The sequence below is a fragment of the Vicugna pacos genome, chromosome X, assembly GCF_048564905.1.
Source record: "Vicugna pacos chromosome X, VicPac4, whole genome shotgun sequence".
Taxonomy (NCBI): domain Eukaryota; kingdom Metazoa; phylum Chordata; class Mammalia; order Artiodactyla; family Camelidae; genus Vicugna; species Vicugna pacos.
In genome coordinates this window covers 12,345,027-12,365,649 of record NC_133023.1, presented here as the reverse complement: position 1 = coordinate 12,365,649, position 20,623 = coordinate 12,345,027, and the positions used below count along the sequence as shown (strand labels likewise).

At 40.5% G+C, this 20,623-nt stretch overlaps 1 protein-coding gene across 7 annotated transcripts in view; it reads right to left on the bottom strand.

The window, feature by feature from the left end:
• Window positions 1-20,623, bottom strand: part of REPS2 (RALBP1 associated Eps domain containing 2) — a 263,541-nt gene that overhangs the window by 98,666 nt on the left and 144,252 nt on the right. For all 7 annotated transcript variants that reach the window (XM_072956294.1, XM_006218097.4, XM_072956291.1 and 4 more), the window contains 4 exons: window positions 12,913-13,048; window positions 7,109-7,172; window positions 4,801-4,943; window positions 567-661 (listed from right to left, as the gene is read on the bottom strand). In XM_072956294.1, coding sequence (XP_072812395.1) covers window positions 567-661; window positions 4,801-4,943; window positions 7,109-7,172; window positions 12,913-13,048 — 438 coding nt within the window. The remainder of the gene's footprint in view (window positions 1-566; window positions 662-4,800; window positions 4,944-7,108; window positions 7,173-12,912; window positions 13,049-20,623) is intronic.

Genomic DNA, 20,623 nt, shown 5'->3' with positions numbered 1-20,623 from the left:
CTAAGGACCACTAAGCACGCAGCTAAGCCCTGCATCTACGACCCAACATTATGGGAATTCTCTTGGGGAATCAACCAAATCAATCTTCATTTGGTCCAAAAACTAAAAACCCTGTGAGGAAAGGCAGTTTTGAATGTGATTCCGGGCCCTCACATTTAGTTCTCAAACCTCCTCTCAAAACTATTCTGATTCATTATACCAGGTTAATACTCAGCTACTTAAAATACAACTTTACCATGTTTACTTCAGAACTAAAGCTTGGTTCAAGTAAATAACCTGGCTCACATTTTTCTGGCTTAGTTTGCCTATACACAAATTTCACCTCTAGAAGATCAAGAGACTACTTTACTTATTTCACCAAATCTAGTTTTAGGGGGGAAAGGGTGGGAAAAAGATAACTATAGATGTGCCTGGTATCCAGATTTGAAATGCTGAGCTTCAAAGCAAGTACTAAGTATGAAGAGAAAACGTTATGAAAGCAGATTTTCCAGAGTTTGTAAAGAACAGAAGCTAATGGATTTTATTGTACACATGTCCCTACTTATTAACATCTGAAGATCTTTTACCTCCATCCGATTCAAGTCACGGGGTTGTTGGTTTGCTGGCATTGACTCCGAATAAGAATCAAACAACGTACATTCCCACTTGGGCTTAGGAAAGGCTAAGAAGAAACAAAAAGAATACATAAGAGTACATACTATAGTTAGAGTGGTCATTGTTTCCTACCAGCTTTTCTGTGCCTACTAAATATATCAAGGAAATTAGCCAGCTCCAAAATACTAGTGATGGCACTAATCACGCGGCGGCAGTATTTTAAGTTCTTTACACATACAACCTGGTACATCGCTCATCCCCATTTTACACGTGATGAAACTAAGGAGCAAGGAAATTAAGCACCTTACTCAAGGTCATAGAGCCAGCAAATAAAGAGTAGGGACATGAACGGCCAGCAGTCCTACAGGCAGGTCCCTGCCTTCAGCCTTTCAGGTTTTAACATAGTCGTCATTTTCCACATGAACCATCACTACCACAATACTTCAGTTTTAAGTATGCTACTAGAAAGATTTTTAAACGGCAGCAACTATGGTGATAGTTTTAATACCATATACATTAACTGAGAAAATACTTCATTTTAGCTATTACTATTGGAAATAGACAAGATTCTACATGTATCAAAGAAAACTTTATGAAATACTCATTTCTTTTGGTTAGCAGAAATAACAAAAATAAAAGCACAAGTTCTTGCTGATTTCCAGCAGTGAAATAAGCATTACACTATGTGTTTCTTCCAACACAGTACAGGGACAGGGGCTGTCAGATGGGTGGCTGAATGGATCAGCATAAGAAAAGCCATGCTACTGAGTAAGCTAACACACTGAGCACTCACACTATTTCCCAAAATCAGATTCTGTTTCATCACTTTTGTCATGAAGTAAGTTTACAAAAAACATCTCAGCAATTAGAAAATTTGTCAATATTCCAAACAGGAAAAGCAGTTTGTGGTAGACCATAAAAGCAGCTACAAATCAAATTTGTCAAGACCAACTACTAAGAAATCAAAATTTTAATGCCATGTTTAAAAAATTTTTTGAATCAAATATTAAAAATAGATCAGCATTGTTTTTAATCTTTTCTCACCCTCTCATCCCCATCAGAGTTTGAAATGCCAACTCCCCTCTGGGTAAAGTACTGGCCACTGAGTAAGAGCAATCACATGCAACTGGGTACAAGTACCTTAAATTGTTCATCTGCTTACTCGGGTCTGAATTTCACTGACAGCAGGTGGGGCAAACCTCGGGCCCTGGTGAGGTGATCTTTCTGACTATACCTGGTGGTCTCAAGCTTTCCCTGGTAAAAACTCAGTAAAACACTTTTCCAAGCATGCACCGTTTCTCAATTCACCCCAAGAGCAGTTTTAACCAAGAAAAGACTTCTCTTTCTAGTTTACCAATCAGTGATCTGACTAGAATTATATGACTAATGCTTTATCATGAGGGGTTCTTGCTGTGTAGAAAGCTAACAATTTCAAAAACTACAAATGCCATCAATTAACTGCTAAATCTCTCTCCTGCATGTCCCCATCTCTCCACCCCCACCGTCACTTCCCCAGTGCTAGCCTCCCACGGCTCCAGACTGGACTGCTGCCATAACCTGCTCTTCTGGTTTCCACCCTCGACCCTCAAAACCTGCTCACTGGTCGACAACCAGCATGATCATTTCAAACACCAAATCTGATTGTGTCACTTTCCTGCTTAGAACACATCAACATCACTGCCCGTGATGTGTTTGTTCCCCACCTTGCTCTTTAGCCTCACCCCAGCCCCTCCAGCCACTGCTCCCTGTGAACTTTACATGAGTCCCCAGCTCCCAGCGCCCTCTCAGGGAGGGCCTCTGCAGCGCACCTGCTGTCCCCTCCACCAGGAGCCCACGCTTCCCCGTTCTTCACTTGCAGCCCTTAGCTCATCCTTCACGTCTCTGCAAAAACTTTTAAGGAAGTCTCTTCCGTAAAGTGCTGTGCCCTCTGACCACAGCTGGACTTCCGTTCAGAGCACCTCTCTCTGGCTCCAATTACCGGTACAGGACTTTAGCTCAGGTCCTCTAACTGCCGGCAAGTTCCATGATGGTAGGAACGCTCTTTTATACAGCATTCCGACCACAGAGAGTAACACGGGGCCTCTCACACAGTAAGTAACGAATAGATATTTCTAACAAACTATAGGGTAAAAATCAATACCAAAATCCACCCAGTCACCTAGATATGAAAATAACAAAAGCCCAGGGGTAAGCCACCAAATTATACAACTTTTCCTTCCAACTCTGCCCTTTAATTTTCACCGTTAGGAGAAAATATCAGATACAACAATTCTTGTTTCATTATTTTCTTGAAAATAGGCTTATTTGTGACTGCATGATGGTATCAATCAAATTTATATTCTTCACCAATCCTGTCAAAAATTGGATTATGGCCTCTCGCTCCCTGGCCTTTGGAGACGGTCCACACTCAGTCTATGGAGCATCTACTTTTACTTTAAACTAAGCACCCAACCCCGCACCTTATGGCCTTTCTCTCGCCTTCTGAAATGGCCTGCATTCTGTCTATGGAGTGTACATCTCTCTGAATAAATCGACTTTTACTCAAAAAAAAAACTGGACTAGATTTTTTTAAAGGCTCCATATAGATCACCTAGAAAAATGCTGGAACAAGATAAGAGCTAAACTTCTTTAAAAGCCAAATAGCATACCATAAAAATGAACCCCCAAAATGAACAGGACCACTCATATTTTGCAAAGTCTAAAAGTACAAAGACGACCTAAATAGCTCTGGCCATTTTCCTGAGCCATATACAAAACAAACAAACAAACAAAACATGCATGATAAAGCATTTAAAAGTTAACTACTAAAACTTTAGGGTTTGCCTAAAATATACTGTCACTGAGTTTGATGGGGTTTTATGAGGTCTCTCATGTTTTTGGTTAGAATTGTATAATTGTTATTTAAGATTAATCCCACAAGCTCTAGAAATGATGTGTAATTTTTGTTTAATTGAAGGGGATGTGATGGATCCTTTGGTTGTTTCTATATAAATGCATGCTGACAGCCTCCATAAAAGGCCAAGAAGAAAAAAAAAAGGCCAAGAAGAAAGAGAGGCTTCATTCCAAAAGAAGGGAGATGCCCCCTGACAGAGATTCTATTTTTTAGACTCCCCTCTACTGCATAATCAAGGCAAAAGCAGCCATTTGAGGCAGTAAAGGAATCAATAAGTTACTTCTCTCTTACTAAAACACTTTTTGCTCAGAGTATTCAGATTTTTTAAAATTTTATTAGTGACTTTTGAAATAGTCCATGAAACATCTGAACACCTAGAAAGTGACTTCTCAAACAAGGAGGCATGACACCTGGCATAAGTTCCAAGGCCATAGTGCATCAGAAGAAGAAAACAGAATTAATCAAAATGGAAAGCTAAGTGTGGGAACAGGAGATAAAGTTACCCAGGACTCTCCCCAGGGCTTGCAAGAGGGAGAGTGAGTGTATTAAATACAACTAAAGAGCCCAGGAGCAGACCTTGGCCCTTTCGTCAGCTGTCCATCCCCATTAGGGAGAGACAAAGCCCCACGTGACCTCGCTCCTAGGAGAGAGGGTTCCTGGACGAGCCTGCACTAACTTGGTTATGGGGTCTTAATGGCTAATGACATTTTCTTTAGACACTGCTCCCTTTTGCCAATAATCAATAGCCAAGCTCTGATGTTTCAGAGACCCTCCCTAAAAAGTGGGGGCTGATACAAATGTTTGACTCACCATGACTCTTTCCTATCCAAAGGATTTGGGGATAACTGTTTTAATAACGAGAAAGACAAAGAGAGTTCTATTCCAACTTTCTGGTGTGCTAGAATGTTCTGTATCTTTATCTGATTGCAGTTACATGGGTATATAAATATGGAAAAAATCGAGTGTACATTTAAGATTACAACCCTTCACACCTATCAACTGCATGCAATTTTTAAACTTTTTCATTAGGTGTAAGAGTCCTAGTTCATTCCACTGCCCAAGGCCACTTGGGGACACTGGGACATGCCTAAACTCAGCACTTGGCTATACAGAAAGATCGTCCTCTTCATTTTTTATCAGCTGGGGGTTCAGTAGTTGCCTACTCCACAATTTTCACGAAAGGGTAAGTGACCTGGGTTCCAGTCCATCCAGAGAGTACTAGAAGCATCTGGAAACCATTTTAAGAAACAGAAGTTTCTTATAAGGTCTGTATGGAAAATGCCTAAGGTTTAGGATCTATGATGAGGCCTTACCTGCTTGCAGGTACTCCGGCTGCAGAGTTGGAGGCAGGCCCTCAGGCAGTGGGTAGCCGTTCTTCCGGGCCACAATGAGGTGAAACGCAGCACAAAACTCAGGCAGGGTCAGGGCTCCATCGCAGTCAGCATCACTAAGTTCCCTAAATATAGCAGATGTCATGAATTCCTAACCCAGTGTTAGAGGAAAACTTACTCAGCCTCAAACATGCAAACACAACTCCCAGGCTCTCTGGTGGGGGCTCTGCAGGGTCCCCAAACCCATATAAAATGTCAGGGGGCCATATGGAGGAAGCAAAATTGACAGCACTGTCGTGAGTAGCACTTTATAAATAAAAAATTTAAATTCTTCAGGTTCTCTCTTAGATCTGTATTACAACAGAGTACACAAGACAAAAAAGCATAGCACAAAAACGAAAATGATGCCCAGAATTGCACAGTTAGTTGACACTCATTCGTTGTGTGAAAAGCTCTGGCCTTGGTGCTCAAAACAGTCAGACAAAGGGCTGGCCCTGGCCCCGGCCCTTTTACCGTTGTGCTGGCCAACAGATAATTCAGTTACCCGAGCTCAGATACAAGCGCTTCATTTTTCAGCTGTAAGAAAAAACCTTGAACGTTTCAAGTCACATAAATGTATCAAAAATTTACGTGAGAATTCCCTCCTGGGAAAATACAAGTAAGCTTAATAAATACTGGTTGTATTATGTTTTCAGATAAAACTAGCAACTAGGGAAGGTTGGAATCAGATAAGATGGAAAGGAAGAAAGGGAGAGCCTTGAAAAGGCTTATCTTCACTTCACCCATTGTTTCCCATGGAAAAGCACAGACCTATTTGCCAAAGTAACTAAGACCCCATGAGCTTAGTCTCTTAGGTGCAGAGACAAGTCTACTTGTGTTAGGACAAGTAGAGGAAGGAGACATATACTATCAGAGTACAAAGGGGTTACTATTTAAAAAAAAAAAACTATGGAAGGTAAGCTCCGTAACTTTCCTTTACACCCTTCACATCCTCCTCCCCCACCATGAATATTTAGAAAGCACCAGCTCCCCAGGGTGAGGAGCCAGGGAACTGTTCCAAACCTGGATGGAGAGAATACTATAAAGCTTACATGGATATGTCTCTACAAAAAGATAGGATCCCTCATGCCAATGTTAAGACTGGAAATTCTGCCGAAATAGATTATATTCTTTACAAAATGAAAATTTCTCTTTTTTTCCTCGCTTTAAAGCCTAATAAGGCTTGTTGTTCAAAAAACTATGCTGGAATATATTGCGGTAGAACCTAAATTCAGCTCAGAATCCCACATACATCGGCATTCACAAATGTCAATGGGATAGATTTCCAGTAAGATGCACAAAACATAACAAGCAATTTTAAATCCTATTATAATTTTTTTAAATCCTCATGAAAAAAAGTTTTACTTAAATATTCCAATGCTTTAATTATATATATATATAGCAGTATGGTCTCGTGGTCTCCCATCCAGTCTTGAGGAAGACTAGCCCACACGCAGCCAGGAGTCTACAGATGCCCTGAGCATTTTCATAAATGCAAACAGAGCCATCTGGACCATCCGGCATAGCCCTTCTGGAGCTGGGGACATAGCCAGCACGGCAGCAAGGCGCAGCGCACAGCACAGCTGTAAGTCTGAACTAGGGTCCAGCTGATAAACACCAGCCAAATTTACAAAGCTTGGAGGCAGCTAGAATAGTCAAATTTAACTCAATTCCAAAACACTTGTGGACCTGCTGTTCACCTTGCCTCATAAAATATTACAAAGAATAGCTTCTCAAGGTTCTCTGGTTACTGGCATCACATCAAGTAGAAAAATCGGAAAATAAAATACACAAGATGGGGGAGGGTGTAGCTCAGTGGTAGAGCGCATACTTAGCATGTACAAGGTCCTGGATTCAATCCCCAGCATCTTCATTAAAAGAAATAATTAATAAATAAACCTAATTACCTCCCTAACAGAAAAAAAAAAACTAAAAAAAAAATACACCGGCTGCAAATTCTCATACATTCACACAACTGCTTAGACTGAAAAGGGATCTAGATGAGAATAATAATTAGGAAATTACCTTTAAAATAACAGCTAATACAGTGCACGATATGTGCCAGACACTGTTCACTGCGCTTTTCATATAACATATTTATACTTCACAGCAACAGAAATCTAAGTTCTATTCATTCTCTTAGTCTGTTTAAAACAATATTCAAAAGATTAGAGTTTTAAAATGCAAAAATAGGAGCTAAGGGATGGCTATGTATAACAGTATGATACTATGTGCCATTAATTGTATTTACCATATATAGGAGAGTTCTGGAATGGAAAGCTTTGATTTGGTGAAGAAGTTCTTGGCCACAGAACCTGTCAAGAGCCATTATTTAAATAAATCATTAATTACTTATCTAGAGCAGCTTTTATATTTCTATGAAAATGAATCACCATTTTTTTCATTCAGCAATTCCTACCATATAATCACATATCTAACATTTATTCATCAAAGCAATTACAAATCACATGGCTAAAAACAACATATGAACAGCTTTTTAAAGACTATGTAAATTAGAATAGGGCAAAAGAAGCAATAACATAATAGCTACAATGACATGAAAACTATATAAATTCCTTCTTCGTTTTTCTGAAAATCTGCAAAATTTACTAAAATTTCAAAAGATATAAATCAAAATTATTAAAGTAAAAATCTGTCGAGCACTTTTAATGAAAGGATGCAAAAGTAAGACACAATCATGGGAGAAAGGGGAGCAAAAATAAGAAGACTAACACCATTAAGTTCATCATACTAGAGATAAGACAGACATCTTGGGAAAGAGTTTTGGTGAGATTTAAGAGTTCTTGGTGGCTCTTCAAGAATCACATCCAGGAACCTCTTACTACTTTTTTTATTCACTGCAAATTTACCAATATCAATGGAAATCAGATAATCATTCCATTTTACGTGTTACATACCTGCAAGTCCCAAATGCACTTAAGATGTTTTAGACTCAATCCTTATTTAGATTGAATTTCTTTTACTTTCAGCTCTCAAAACACTTTCACAATTCAAAAGCCTCAATTCTAACACAAAGAATAGTCAAATCAAAGCCCCAAGGTCTACTCTAAAGTGATAAATTCAAAGGTCTTTCCTTAGTAATCACAGGTCTTCTAACTGGCCATAAAACAATGGATTATAATGGACCCTAAAACAGGCTTATTTTCCTTTGATAAATTATTAAGGATCAAAGGCAAAGTGCCCTATAAACCAATGAGCCTTCTCCCCAAAAGCATCCTAGAAATAATGCTGACATATGACTGCGGGTCTTCAATGCAGTCACCTTGTCAAACACTTGTCAGAAATTCCTTGAAAGCCTATTTATCAGCTATTTTATAGATATAAAGGCATTCTCCCCTCATTTCATTCTTCTTTCTCCCTGCCGATCTCCTTTCTTCAAAGCACAATAGGCTCAAACCCAGCGCTAGAGATCTGGCCTGGCCTTCACACAGAGAGGTTAGGTAGGGCCACCAGGGAAACTGCGGGCCAGGGAAGGGTGCAGGTGAGAAAGCCCAAGGCGTCCCTCATGGCTGCCAACAGAAGAGCAAACCGTGAGCTGGAATCCGAACCCCCGCCCCACCCCCAAGCAAAGACTTGAAGTAATCCCAGCAGAGGATGAGGTGAATTAATGATTGTACATTCACACAATCGAGGAGTACATTGCTATAAAAGGAAACGAGAAATATTTCCACATATGACTACAGAGTAATTACCAGAATATACTGTTCAGTGAAAAAAGCAAGAAGGAGAAAAGTATAAATAGTATGCTACCATTTATCTAAGAAAATATGGAATTAAGAATATATATGCATATATAGAAATACACATGGACATGTATTTGCTTTTATTTTTAAGAACAGACAAATAAGTCATAAAACAAGATGGTTACCTATAGGAGCAGGGAAGGAACAGGGTACAGGAGACCGAGATAGAAACTAGACTTTTTTGAATGTAGCTTTAGACTCAACTTTAGAACCATGTAAATATTTTATAAAGTAAAAAATTAAATTTTAGGAACACAATCCCTAAAAATTGAAATCAAAACAAATAAAACTGAAAAGAACAAAGTTGTAGAACACCCACTATCCAATTTCAAAACTTAATATGATAATCAAGATATTGTGGTACTGGCATTAGGCTAGACATGCAAGTCAGTGAAACAGAATTAACCAAGAAATGAACCTTCACATTTATAGTCAATTGAATGTTGACAGGGATGCTAAAACAATTAAATGGGGGAAAAACGTTTTTTCAACAAATGGTGCTGGAACAACTGGATACTCAACATGCAAAAGAATGACTCTGAACTGCAACTTCATACCGTACACAGAAATTAACTGAAACTGTACCAAAGACTTAAATGTAACAGACAAAAATATAATATATATTCCTTCTTAAAGGAAAATAAAGATATAAATTTCCATGACCTCACATTAAGCAATGATTTCTTAGATATGACACAAAAAGTACAAGCAACAAAAGAAAGAACAGATAAACTGGACATCAAAATTAAAAACTTTTGTGCTTCATAAGACACCATCAGGAAAATAAAAAGACAAGCCAGAGATTGGGAAAAAATATGTGCAAATCATATGTCTGATAAGGATCTTGTATCCAGAATACACACAGAACTCTTATCCACTCAACATTTTTTTAAATAGCAAAGGATCTGAACAGACATTTCTCCAAAGGATATATACAAAAGGCCAATAAAAGCATGAAAAGATGCTCAATGCCATTATTCATCCACAAAGAGATACCACTTCATGTTCACTGGGATGGCTATAATCAAAAGATAGTAACAAGTGCTGGCAAAGATGTAGAGTAATTAGAACCCTCATACACTGCTGGTGGCAATGTAAAATGGTGCAGTCACTTTGGAAAACAGTCTGACTGATTCTCAAATGGTTAAATATACTTAACCATATGATCCAGCAATTTCATTCCTAGGTATACACCCAAGAGAAATAAAAACATACATTCTACACAAAAACTTGCACAAAAATGTTCATAGCAGCATTATTATTAACAGCCAAAAAGTGAAAACAATCCAAAAGCCAATCAACTGGTGAACAGATAAATTAAACATGGCATAGCCATATGATGAAATTATTCAGCCATAAAAAGGAATGAAAACCTGGCATATACCAAAACCTGGATGAGCCTTAAGAACATTATGCTAAGTGGAAGAGGTCACACACCAAAAACCACGTATTATTACAATTTCATTTACATGAAGAGCCCAGAATAGGCAAATCTATATAGAGAGAAAGTAGTTTCATGGTTACCTAGGGTTGGGGGGTGGGGAGAGCAGGAATGGGGAATAATTGCTAATAAGTGGTTTATTGGGGGGTGTTCTAAATCTAGGTTGTGTCTATATTAAAAACATTTAATTGAAAATTTCAAATAGGTGACCTTTATGGTATGTAAATTTTATCTAAATAAAGATTTTTTTAAAAAGAGACATCATAGTCTACTCAGGCAATAGAAACAGAAGCAAAAGTAAACAAATGAGATCTAATTAAACTCATAAGCTTTTGCATAGCGAAGGAAACCATAAGCAAAATAAAAACAACAACCTACAGAATGGGAGAAAATATTTGCAAATGATGCAACTGACAAAGGCCTAATTTCCAGAATATATAAACAGCTCATACAACTTAATAACAAAAAAAAACCCAATCCAAAAATGGGTAGAAGACCTAAACAAGCAATTCTCCAATAAAGACATACAAATGGCCAATAGGCACATGAAAAAATGCTCAATATAACTAATTACCAGAGAAATGCAAATCAAAACTACAATGAGGTATCACCTCACAGCACTCAGAATGACCATCATTAAAAAGTCCATGAACAATAAACGCTGGAGAGGGTGTGGAGAAAAGGGAGCTCCCCCTACACTGCTGGTGGAAATGGAGTTTGGTGCAGCTGTTACGGAAAACAGTATGGAGATTCCTCAAAAGACTAAAAATAGACTTACCACATGATCCAGCAATCCCACTCCTGGGCATATATCCAGAGGGAACCTTAATTCAAAAAGATACATGCACCCCAATGTTCACAGAAGCACTATACACAGTAGCCAAGACATGGAAACAACCTAAATGTCTATCGACAGATGACTGGATTAAGAAGCTGTGGTATATTTATATAATGGAATACTACTCGGCCATAAAAAAGAATAAAATAATGCCATTTGCAATAACATGGATGGACCTGGAGATTGTCATTTTAAGTGAAGTAAGCCAGAAACAGAAATAAAAATACCATATGGTATCATGTATACGTGGAATTTTAAAAAATGAAAAAAGAAGACACTAATGAACTCATCTACAAAACAGAGACTCACAGACTTAGTAAACGATCTTATGGTTACCGCGGGAAATGGGGTGGGAAAGGATAAATCTGGGAGTCTGAAATTTGCAAATATTAACTACTATATATAAAAATGGATAAAAATCAAATTTCTTCTATATAACACAGGAAATTATATTCAATATCTTATAATAACCTTTAATGAAAAAGAATATGAAAATGAATATATGTGTGTGTGTGTGTGTGTATATATATATATATATATATACACATGACTGGACATTATGCTGTACACCAGAAACTGACACATTATAACTGACTATAGTTCAATAAAAAAATAAAATAAAATAAAAAAGAGAAATCAACTAATTGCAGGATATGAACTTCTCTTGGCCTTGACAAACTAAACTTTTTAAAAAGGTATTTGTGAGACAATCAGGGAAATTTGAACAGTAAGGTGATGATATTAAGTATCATGAGGTTTTTGTGGGGTTTTTTTTCACATGTGCCAATGAATTGTGGTTATGTTTTTAAAAGAGGCCTTATCTTTACAGATACATTCTGAAATACTTTCAAGTGAAATCATCTGGTACTTCCTTCAAAATCAGCTGGGTTGAAAGAGGCTAGAAATAAAACCAAATTGTTAGAACTGAGTGATGGGTACATAGAGGTTTCTTACACTAACCACTCTAGTTGTGTCTATATTTGAAATTCTGTGAAATAAAAAAGTTAAAAGAAAATAAATACATTCCTAACAACAATCTATTTGTATTTGGCTAAATAACTGCATACATTGTGAAGAAACTCACTTAAGCAGTGGGTAAGGTTAGCAAGTACTAATCATATACAATCTGGGTTTCTACTTTTCTTCTAAACCACGTTGTCAAAATTAATTTGTTGTATCTACAATATTCCGCCTTCAAATAAAGCAATGACCACCAATCAGAAAATGTTTGCATTAACACAAGTATATTTCAACTACACGCCTTATTTCACGAGAGAAAATTAATCTTAGTCCCCACTTCAGTAGGTCAGGTTACAATTATCAAGGACATATTGTTATTTTTTACAATTGAAGTCTGAAACGAAAAAGTTTTCGACTTTTTCTTCCAGACTCTACTATTCACTGTTTGGTCTTCAGCTGAGTAAACTGTAGGCACATGGGAATTAAATCAATTCCTCTCTGTCTGCGTTTTACATGAGAACTCAACAGGAATATGTATTTCTGAAGATAACCCAGAAGAACTAACATGAGGACATAAAAATGCTGGCCAATGTTCCTCCCATATTTTCTCTCAGAAAAAGCCAGAGGAAAAAGACTTGAGCCAAAGCAAATGAGCATGAATTCGAACTTCTAGGTGCACCTAACACAGAGACAGCAGCTCTCTGCGAGGTGCCCCTGCATCCTCACTCTAACACTGACAGTTAAAGGTGCTGCCCGGTTGCCATGTTCACTTTAGGAACTGCTCCGGCTAATCAGGCACAGGGTCCGGACCAGGCTTCTCCAAATTCCCGTTCAACCCCTTTGAAAAGGAAACCTCATTTTCCAAATATCACTGCCAAGTGTTTTTCTTCGTGGTTGATAGTTGATAAGAAACTCAACATCAGAGAAAAACAAACTGAAGTCACAGAAGGTTGTCGTGCTCATTTTGTGTGAACTATTTCTCAGGCAGTGCACTGTTATTTACAGGAGACAACAAGCTGGGACCCACATTCACCCCTGGACGACTTCGTTACCTGAAATGAAGGAACTCGGGTCGGGCTGAAGGGATCGGAACTGGTTGACATAGTACTCGCGCTGCTCTTCTGTTATCCTCCAGGGTTCGTCCGGGTAGTTACTGTGGTCCTGCAGTTCTCTCTCCACTGAAAAGGACTGTAAAAATAAATAAATAAGCAATGCTCAGAGAATCTGTCTTTCATGAAACCAAGTAGAAATTTTAAACACCAATAAAAGTTACCAAGCATTATATTTATGTTTTTCTCAAAGGAATAAATTTAAACACCTCACGACTAGAATTTAACTGGAATATAAACTTCTGAAGGGCAGACATCGTGTTTCACACTTTTTTGTTGTATTCCCCAAAATTGTTAACAGTACTGAGCATGAAATACTGAACACTTGGTGAGTGACTAAAGTTCTTCCAATGTGATGAAGGAAGAGAAAAAATACAATCATTCTTATCTTCAAATATTCACCACTGTGATTCTTTCAAATTAGCTGAGTAGATAGTGAAATAATCTAGATTCTTTTTAAACCTTTTTTTAATCTAGAAGAGTTATAATCACATCATCTTTTTTTCTGAGACATTTCTGTTGCATAAATCTGAGAATCAAAAACTCTGAATCAAGTCCCACATCCCCAGGTCCCACTTCAGTGGTAAGTCAGGACCACCGAACCTCTCATTCCACGTGTGTGAGCTGGGGATTCTACTCAGTAGCAGAGCCGAGTGGAGAGATGGGCTGTCATGGTGGTGCAGCAAACAGGGTAACAAGGGGCGCGTCAGACCTACCACTAGGGGGCGAGCAAGCCAAATTTGAGGACTTCAGGATAATGGCGAAGTAATGCGGGAGAAAACAGCTCTGCCAGAGCAAACAAGGTGATTCTGGAAGGAGCAGCCCGGGGCTTTGTTCCATCCCTCCCATCCATCCTAAGGCTAAGGTGCTACTTGTCAAGGGCCGCTTTGTGGAATTAAAAGGTGAACACAAGGAGGGTGAGCCTTTAAGACAAAAGGACATGAGGAAAGGAAGAGATATTACTAATAAAAAGCCATCAAGTTGCATGCTTCTGAACACAGTATTAAGGCATTAATTATTAGGAGGGCATTCTACTCACTATCCCAAGAAAAGACAGCAGGCCATAGCAGCCCTTGCCCAACCTCCCCAACACACACACAGCATTCTGGAAGAAAATCTTCCCAGGAATACTGGGCTCTCCTCTGACACCATTCAGAGAAGAAATGAGTCTCTGAAAGTTTGAGCTGTGATTTAACCTTGAGATGTCATCTTTGAAGTTTTCATACTAGTTGAATTTCCACCAAATGTGAATCAACCATTTTAAAATGCCCTGGAAGTTAGTCCAATAGTTAATACCTTAAATTCAGAGTGCTTTGAAATTTATGAAGCATTTCACACACCCCATCTCATCTGAGCACCTCAAAACATTTGAGAGGTAAACACAGCAGGTGTTATTATCCTTTTCCTAGATGAGGAAACAGATTCAGAGAGCTTAAGGGACGTGCCCATATTCTTCAGTGAACCCCTGCAGTCAGCAAATAATGGCCTTCTCTTTTTAATCTGTTGCCAAAATCTCCGTGCTGGGCGTTGACTGTTGCATTCCCTGGTGCTGACATGGCAGCTTCTATTCCCCTGGAATATACTCCGCTTCCCGCATGGAACCGAAGCTGCCAGGCCCAGGTGGTGTTGTTAGTGTCAGCCCATGTCTATTATTTCTCCAGTCCCATGACCATGCTCACTCTACTTCCCCTCCTACATAACTTGACTCCTGAGTGGCGTCAGTGGCCTCTTATCAGGTCTTAAGTCTATTCTTACAGCAGGAATGGACAGGAGATCACAGTGATTGATTCCTCTGTTTAAAAGCTTACAGGATGACCTGTTGCCCAATAAAACCAATCCACCTTCTCCACCTGACCTTTAGCACCCTTAAAATCAAGCCTCCTCCTTGCTCAGTCATAGCAGGCTTCTGATTGCTACACGCCCTCTCCTCATGGGTCAGATTTGTGTCTTCTCCCCAGAACATCCTTCCTCTGATCCCAGCCTGCTCAATCCTATCCATCCTCAAGAACCCTAGCCCCAAAGGGCTCTCTGGTGTACCCACAGCCACTGCCAAGGCGCTGCCTGCCCCCTAGCCACCAGCTCTGCTACAAAGATGGGCCTGGCAGCCACGTGTGCACCGCATATCCCACCTCATGCCCTGTCTCACCCAACTGAGTCCGAGTCAGGGTGTGTGGGCACCCAGCCGCTGGCCACTAGGGTGCCCTGGCGTAGAAAGCTCTTCTCTAGCGAGAACAAGTTGGGCCAGATGCTCATTCTTGAGGATGTGGATAAAGAGCAGAAAGATCAACAAGCAGAAGAAGGAGACCCTGAGCAGATGCACCGCAGGGCCATGATGCAAAGTAAGGGCCAGCTGGGACTCAAAGTCATGAGGGAGCCAGAATCGAGCATAGCAGAACCTGTAACGCAGAGAAGTTTTAGAAAGAGTCCAGGGTGAGCGTGGTTGATGGCAGCCAAAAGAGGAATGGACAGAGAAGTAAACTCAAGGCAACTAGGGGAAAGCCTGTTACTGACAGAACAAATGTGAATAACTAAGAACTCCCACGCCTGGGGACTGCTAGGCCACTCCTTGTCTCTCATTTCTTGAATTCCCATAAGAACTCCAACCCCTCCCTCTTTCTCAAGAAAACGTAAGCTGGCAAGGAGAGCTCCTGATCCCTGAAACCAAAATGCCTTACAATAACAAGAGAGGGCATATGAACACTGACAACCCGTACGTGGGGTGGCCCTTCTACTGGCTAAACATGCGAACCTACCCCATCTCTTTCCTTTGCTTCTTACTGTATGTTTTTAATTGATTTGAGAAACCAAGTGATTTGAGCATCTTTAAAAAATATGAATCCTCATTATAATTATGGTAAGTATCACACATTTGTACACTGAAAGTGTCCTTAAATATCTTCACTCAGACTTCAACCTAGAGAACTAGAGCCTTGTCATATCACCCTTTATTCCACATATCATCCCTAGCACGTACAGCACCGACATTAAAAAAGCAGGCAAGGCCCACTTATTGACAGGCCCTAATAACTTCAGGAGTATGTCTTATGTTGAAAGAGATGCAGAAACACTACTCGATGCTTTGCTTAATGACAGAAAGCCTGTGAGTCCATTTCATATTTTCAAGTTTGAAATCTATCAAAAGAAGTCCCTGTCGGCCCCAGGGTCTGATCTCTGTGGGAAATTCTCAAGTTCCTTAACCAGTGAGTGATTTCAGGAACAGAGAAGGGGATATGGAAGGGGTAGATCACATTTCACACCCTTAAGCTGAAATATCCCCACAATAAGCTGATCTGCTACAAGAATCAAAATGATGTGAACTCTGCTGCAAGAACAGTGACCCACTCATTCTTTCTTTCAGACACTTACTGAACACCAACGATACTGCAGACACTAGTCACTAGGGATACACCGACAGTCAACCAGATTCTTTTTCCCAGGAGTGAGGGAGAAAGACGGGCAATCTCCAACAGTGAAGTGTGCACTGTGGTAAGCCAGGGACCTCCAGAGCACTTGCTGCTCAGGGTGCGGTCCACAAACCACCCGCCTCCGCATTATGTGGGGACTCGTCAGAAACATAGACCCCCAGCCCTACCCCACACCTAGTGAGTCATCAAGTCTGGGAGTGAGGCCCAGGAATCTGCAGTTTAACAAGCCTGCTAGATGATGCGAAGCACTCTCAAGTCTGAGAAGCAATGCTACAGAATGTGCAGGGCAAGACAAGCAAAAGGAACAGCATCTGCAAAGACACCGAAAAGGGACAGAAAATAGCCGTCTCTGGAAAGCAGCTCGGCTGGGCTACATACAGATAGAACAGGCTGCCAGTGCGGAGTGGATGTGAGTGGAGCTGCCTCAAGATGGTCCAGACCATGAAGGCCCAGGTGCACCGGGCTAAGGGGTTCAAACTGTACCCAGAAGACAATCGGGAACCACAAATAAGTATGACACAGGACAATGAAATAATCAGATTTGAGTTACAGAAAGTTCACTTTAGTAAGGAGAGTGGAAGGGAAAGACTAAAGGTCAGACCAGTTAAGGCCAGGTCAGCAACTTCGGCCAGAAGTCAAGGTGGCCCAGTGGTAGGGAGGGCTATGAGAGGAAGTAAAGCGAAAAAAGACACATGGTTCCCATCAGCTGAAGCCCATTCCAGCAGTAGGATGACAGCTCCAGACTTCTCTTGCTACAAGTCCCAGATGCAGGGAACCATCGCCTCCAAATGAACCCAAAGGGCAACCATAAAAATTGAGACAACCCTTCAGACAAAGATCTGAAAGGTCAGTCACCTGAGAGAGAATGTCTATCTGCAAAGACAGAAGGCATTGAGAAAGGGGGTGGGGGAGAGATGGAGCCTGGGGCTTCTGAGCAGAAGCCAGAACCAGGAGAAGCTCCACTTCCGCAAGCACCCAAAAGGCCTCCCCTACTTCCACTCCGGCTCTAGTGGTCTGGTTGGCTAGGCGGGGGTTATTTCCTACTTGGTGGCAATTCTGAGCTCTGCAAGAATTTTTAGGAAAATATAAAAGGGGGTTGGGAGAGAGCATCTTCCACATCTGTCTGCTTAAGCCGCATACATATGGTTTATTATACAGTTTCTCTAGACACAGGAGAATTAGATTTGCTTATATTTAAAACATTCAAACCCTTGGTTTTGTTTCAAGTGAAATGCAAATATTCGACACCACAAGTTGTTATCTCTGGGGGAAACAGCCTGTTTATAATGAAAGAGACTTCAAAAGACTCATTAAAAAGTAATACTATTAATAAAATCCCAAAAGGTGACATTTGCCCCTGAAGTATCTTAAAATCAAACATAGCTAAAAAAATATGACTTGCAAGGAGGCACTGTCAGAGAGAACTTAAGAAGGGGGTGTATATTGTTTCAACCACAAAACATATGTTTCAAATGTAATCCCACCCTGGAGGCCTCCTGGAAATATTGCCTTAGAGTCTAGCCATTTCACCTGAGGGTGTGATGATCTTTGAACAATGTCCTTTAGGTGCCTTAGTAAACAAACCATCTGAGGGAACAAAAACTCATACCAAGCCCATGGTGAATATGTGAGGACACCTGCCCCGCCAACAATTTCTCAGAAATAAGAATGCCAGTGTGACCATGATCAAAGCACGATCCTATGAGCAAAGATGTGAGAAGACTCAACCACCCTAAAGAGGAAGACGTCACCAGGCTGCTAAGATTAGACTACAGTCCAAATGACAATTAATATTTGCCTTAAGAAAGATCACGGGATTGATCTGTCATCAGACAGACATAAGCAAACCACAGCCATGCTTCTATGTGGGATTGTGGTGGCTGTCCTCTGATCACCCACGCCCTACTGTGCCTGGTGTACAGGCCTGACTGAGTGACTGCCCAGCCAGGAATGACATTTTCCAGCCCCTCAGGCAGTTAGCCGCAGCCACAGGACTGCATTCTAGCCAATGCAGCCGGAGCATAAGAGACGTGCACCACTTCCAGGCAGGTCCAGGACCCACTGAGAAGGGGTGGGCACAGCCACAGGACAAAAGAAGCCCTGGCACCTGAATCACCATGTGGAAGAAAGCTGCCTGCCAACCTGTGAGATGAGGGAGAAACAGACCTATCATGGGAAGTCATTAAAACACGGGACATATTTGTTAAAGCAGCCGTCACTCTGACCAATCCATCCTTCAAGCGAGGCCCAAAGGAAAGGCAGACCTGCCTAGTCCCAATGGCACAGCCACTCCCGCACCAAAGATGGGAGCATGAAGCCATCTTCATTTTGTAATCTGACCACCTAATGACATGAGACCATTCTGAGCCCAAACACCTTTATAATTTGCCCACGCAGACTATCTTCAGGGATGGCACGTGAGGCATCTCAGCAGCCGTCTCTCTATGCTTGGTTTACATGAGTTTATCGTTCATGAGTTTGAAGGAGACTCTCAAGGAGGATATACAGAGTAAAGAGAAAAGAGGGTTGCAGTACAACTGCAGGAAAACTGTTAAATGAGGAATGAAGAAAAGGAGCTAGAAAAGTAGACAGGGCTTAGCAATTGCGTCTGTAACATTCAGCCACTCCCAATCATACTCCATAATCTCATTTATATTGTTTCCCATCTCACTCTCACTCTAATATAAGGCCCTTGAGGACAGAAATGTTGTCTATTCTGATCACAGCTGTAGTCCCAGAGCCTGGAAAAGTGCCCATTACGTGGGAAACACTCAATAGATGTTTGATGGATGAGGGAACAAATAAACAAATGGACAAACTGTTAATTCTGACCCAGAGACAGAATGGCTAACCTGAGCTCTCCTATGATCACTGGAGCTTAACTTCATACACACCTACCAACAACTGTCACCCAACAGTGTAAAGGCTGGGCCCTCAGCCTTACCTATGAAATCAGAGGGGAAAAAAATTTTTTTTAACTTTTTATTTTGAAATAATTATAGATTCACAGGAAGCTGCAATAAATAACTTCTGGTTTTGCCTTTAGAGAAGTTAGTTAAAATTAAATCCTAGCAGAGCAATGTAAGTTTATCAGTTTCTTCACAGAAATAAACCCACAAAGATGCCTTTAACAAGACATTGCCAAACTCACTGAGGGAGATAATTTCAACAGCTTAGAAGGTTGATGGCCAAGCTATAGGAATCTCTGAGTCTAATGTGCAATGCACAGTTGCTGCTTATTAAGATAAATTAAATTTTTTAAATGATCACCACAGATATCGGACAATGTTAGATAACATGGACGCATTAATTTGCTAAGTGCCAGACACTTTGAGTACCTAACACATGTGATCTATTTTTATCTTTACAGCAACCTGCAAAGTAGGTTCCATTATTCCCATTTTGCAGAACAGGAAACTAAGGATTAGGGAAGAGACGTGACTCACCAAAATCATACACCTAGTAAATGGTAGAGCCAGAACATGAACGGAGTCCAGAGTGCATACTTTGAATCAGCATGTGGTTCTCCTGGCCTATCCAACCATCCATCCTGTAACAATGTACCATTTCCTTCTAAGAAACAACCTCACTGCAATGCCTAAAATATCGCTGCAATTCTGCAGATGGAGGCTCTCAGTTGAGGATATGAACATCCTTTACTTTCACCTCACTCCCCACTATCCAGTTTAGTTATAGATTTGGGCCAGTGAACTATTAAATTATACAGACAGAGCACCATCTTACTTCTTGCATAATTTTTGCTTATAAGCATCTGGCATGTTTTCACATCAGGAAAGAATCCTGCAGAGAGCCACACAATATAGATAATCAATCATCGCCTGTTATTTTAGTATGTGGCACTAACACTACTTTGATTAACCTAAGAAATGTTCATGAGTAATCACTGTCTCCAATTCCTCCATCAGGAACCAAGATCTGCTGCTCAGAAGCGCATTTTTCCTTCATAATGGTCAGGACTTTGCTCTCTGCTCAGCACAGAAGACGAGGAGAAAGCAAGAAATCAGCAGGGAGAGGAGACTTTGATAAGGCTGCAGACTACCGGTACCACTGCACTAACCTGCCAGCCCCATCCTTGCTGATGTGGTCAAGGCTGCCTGTCTCTTCTCCACTGCCCTACCATTAACATTCAAGGCAGCCTGAGGTCAGATGAGAAACAGATGCACCAAGAACTCAGGCTGAATTCAAGGAATGCTTTAAAGAATACGGCT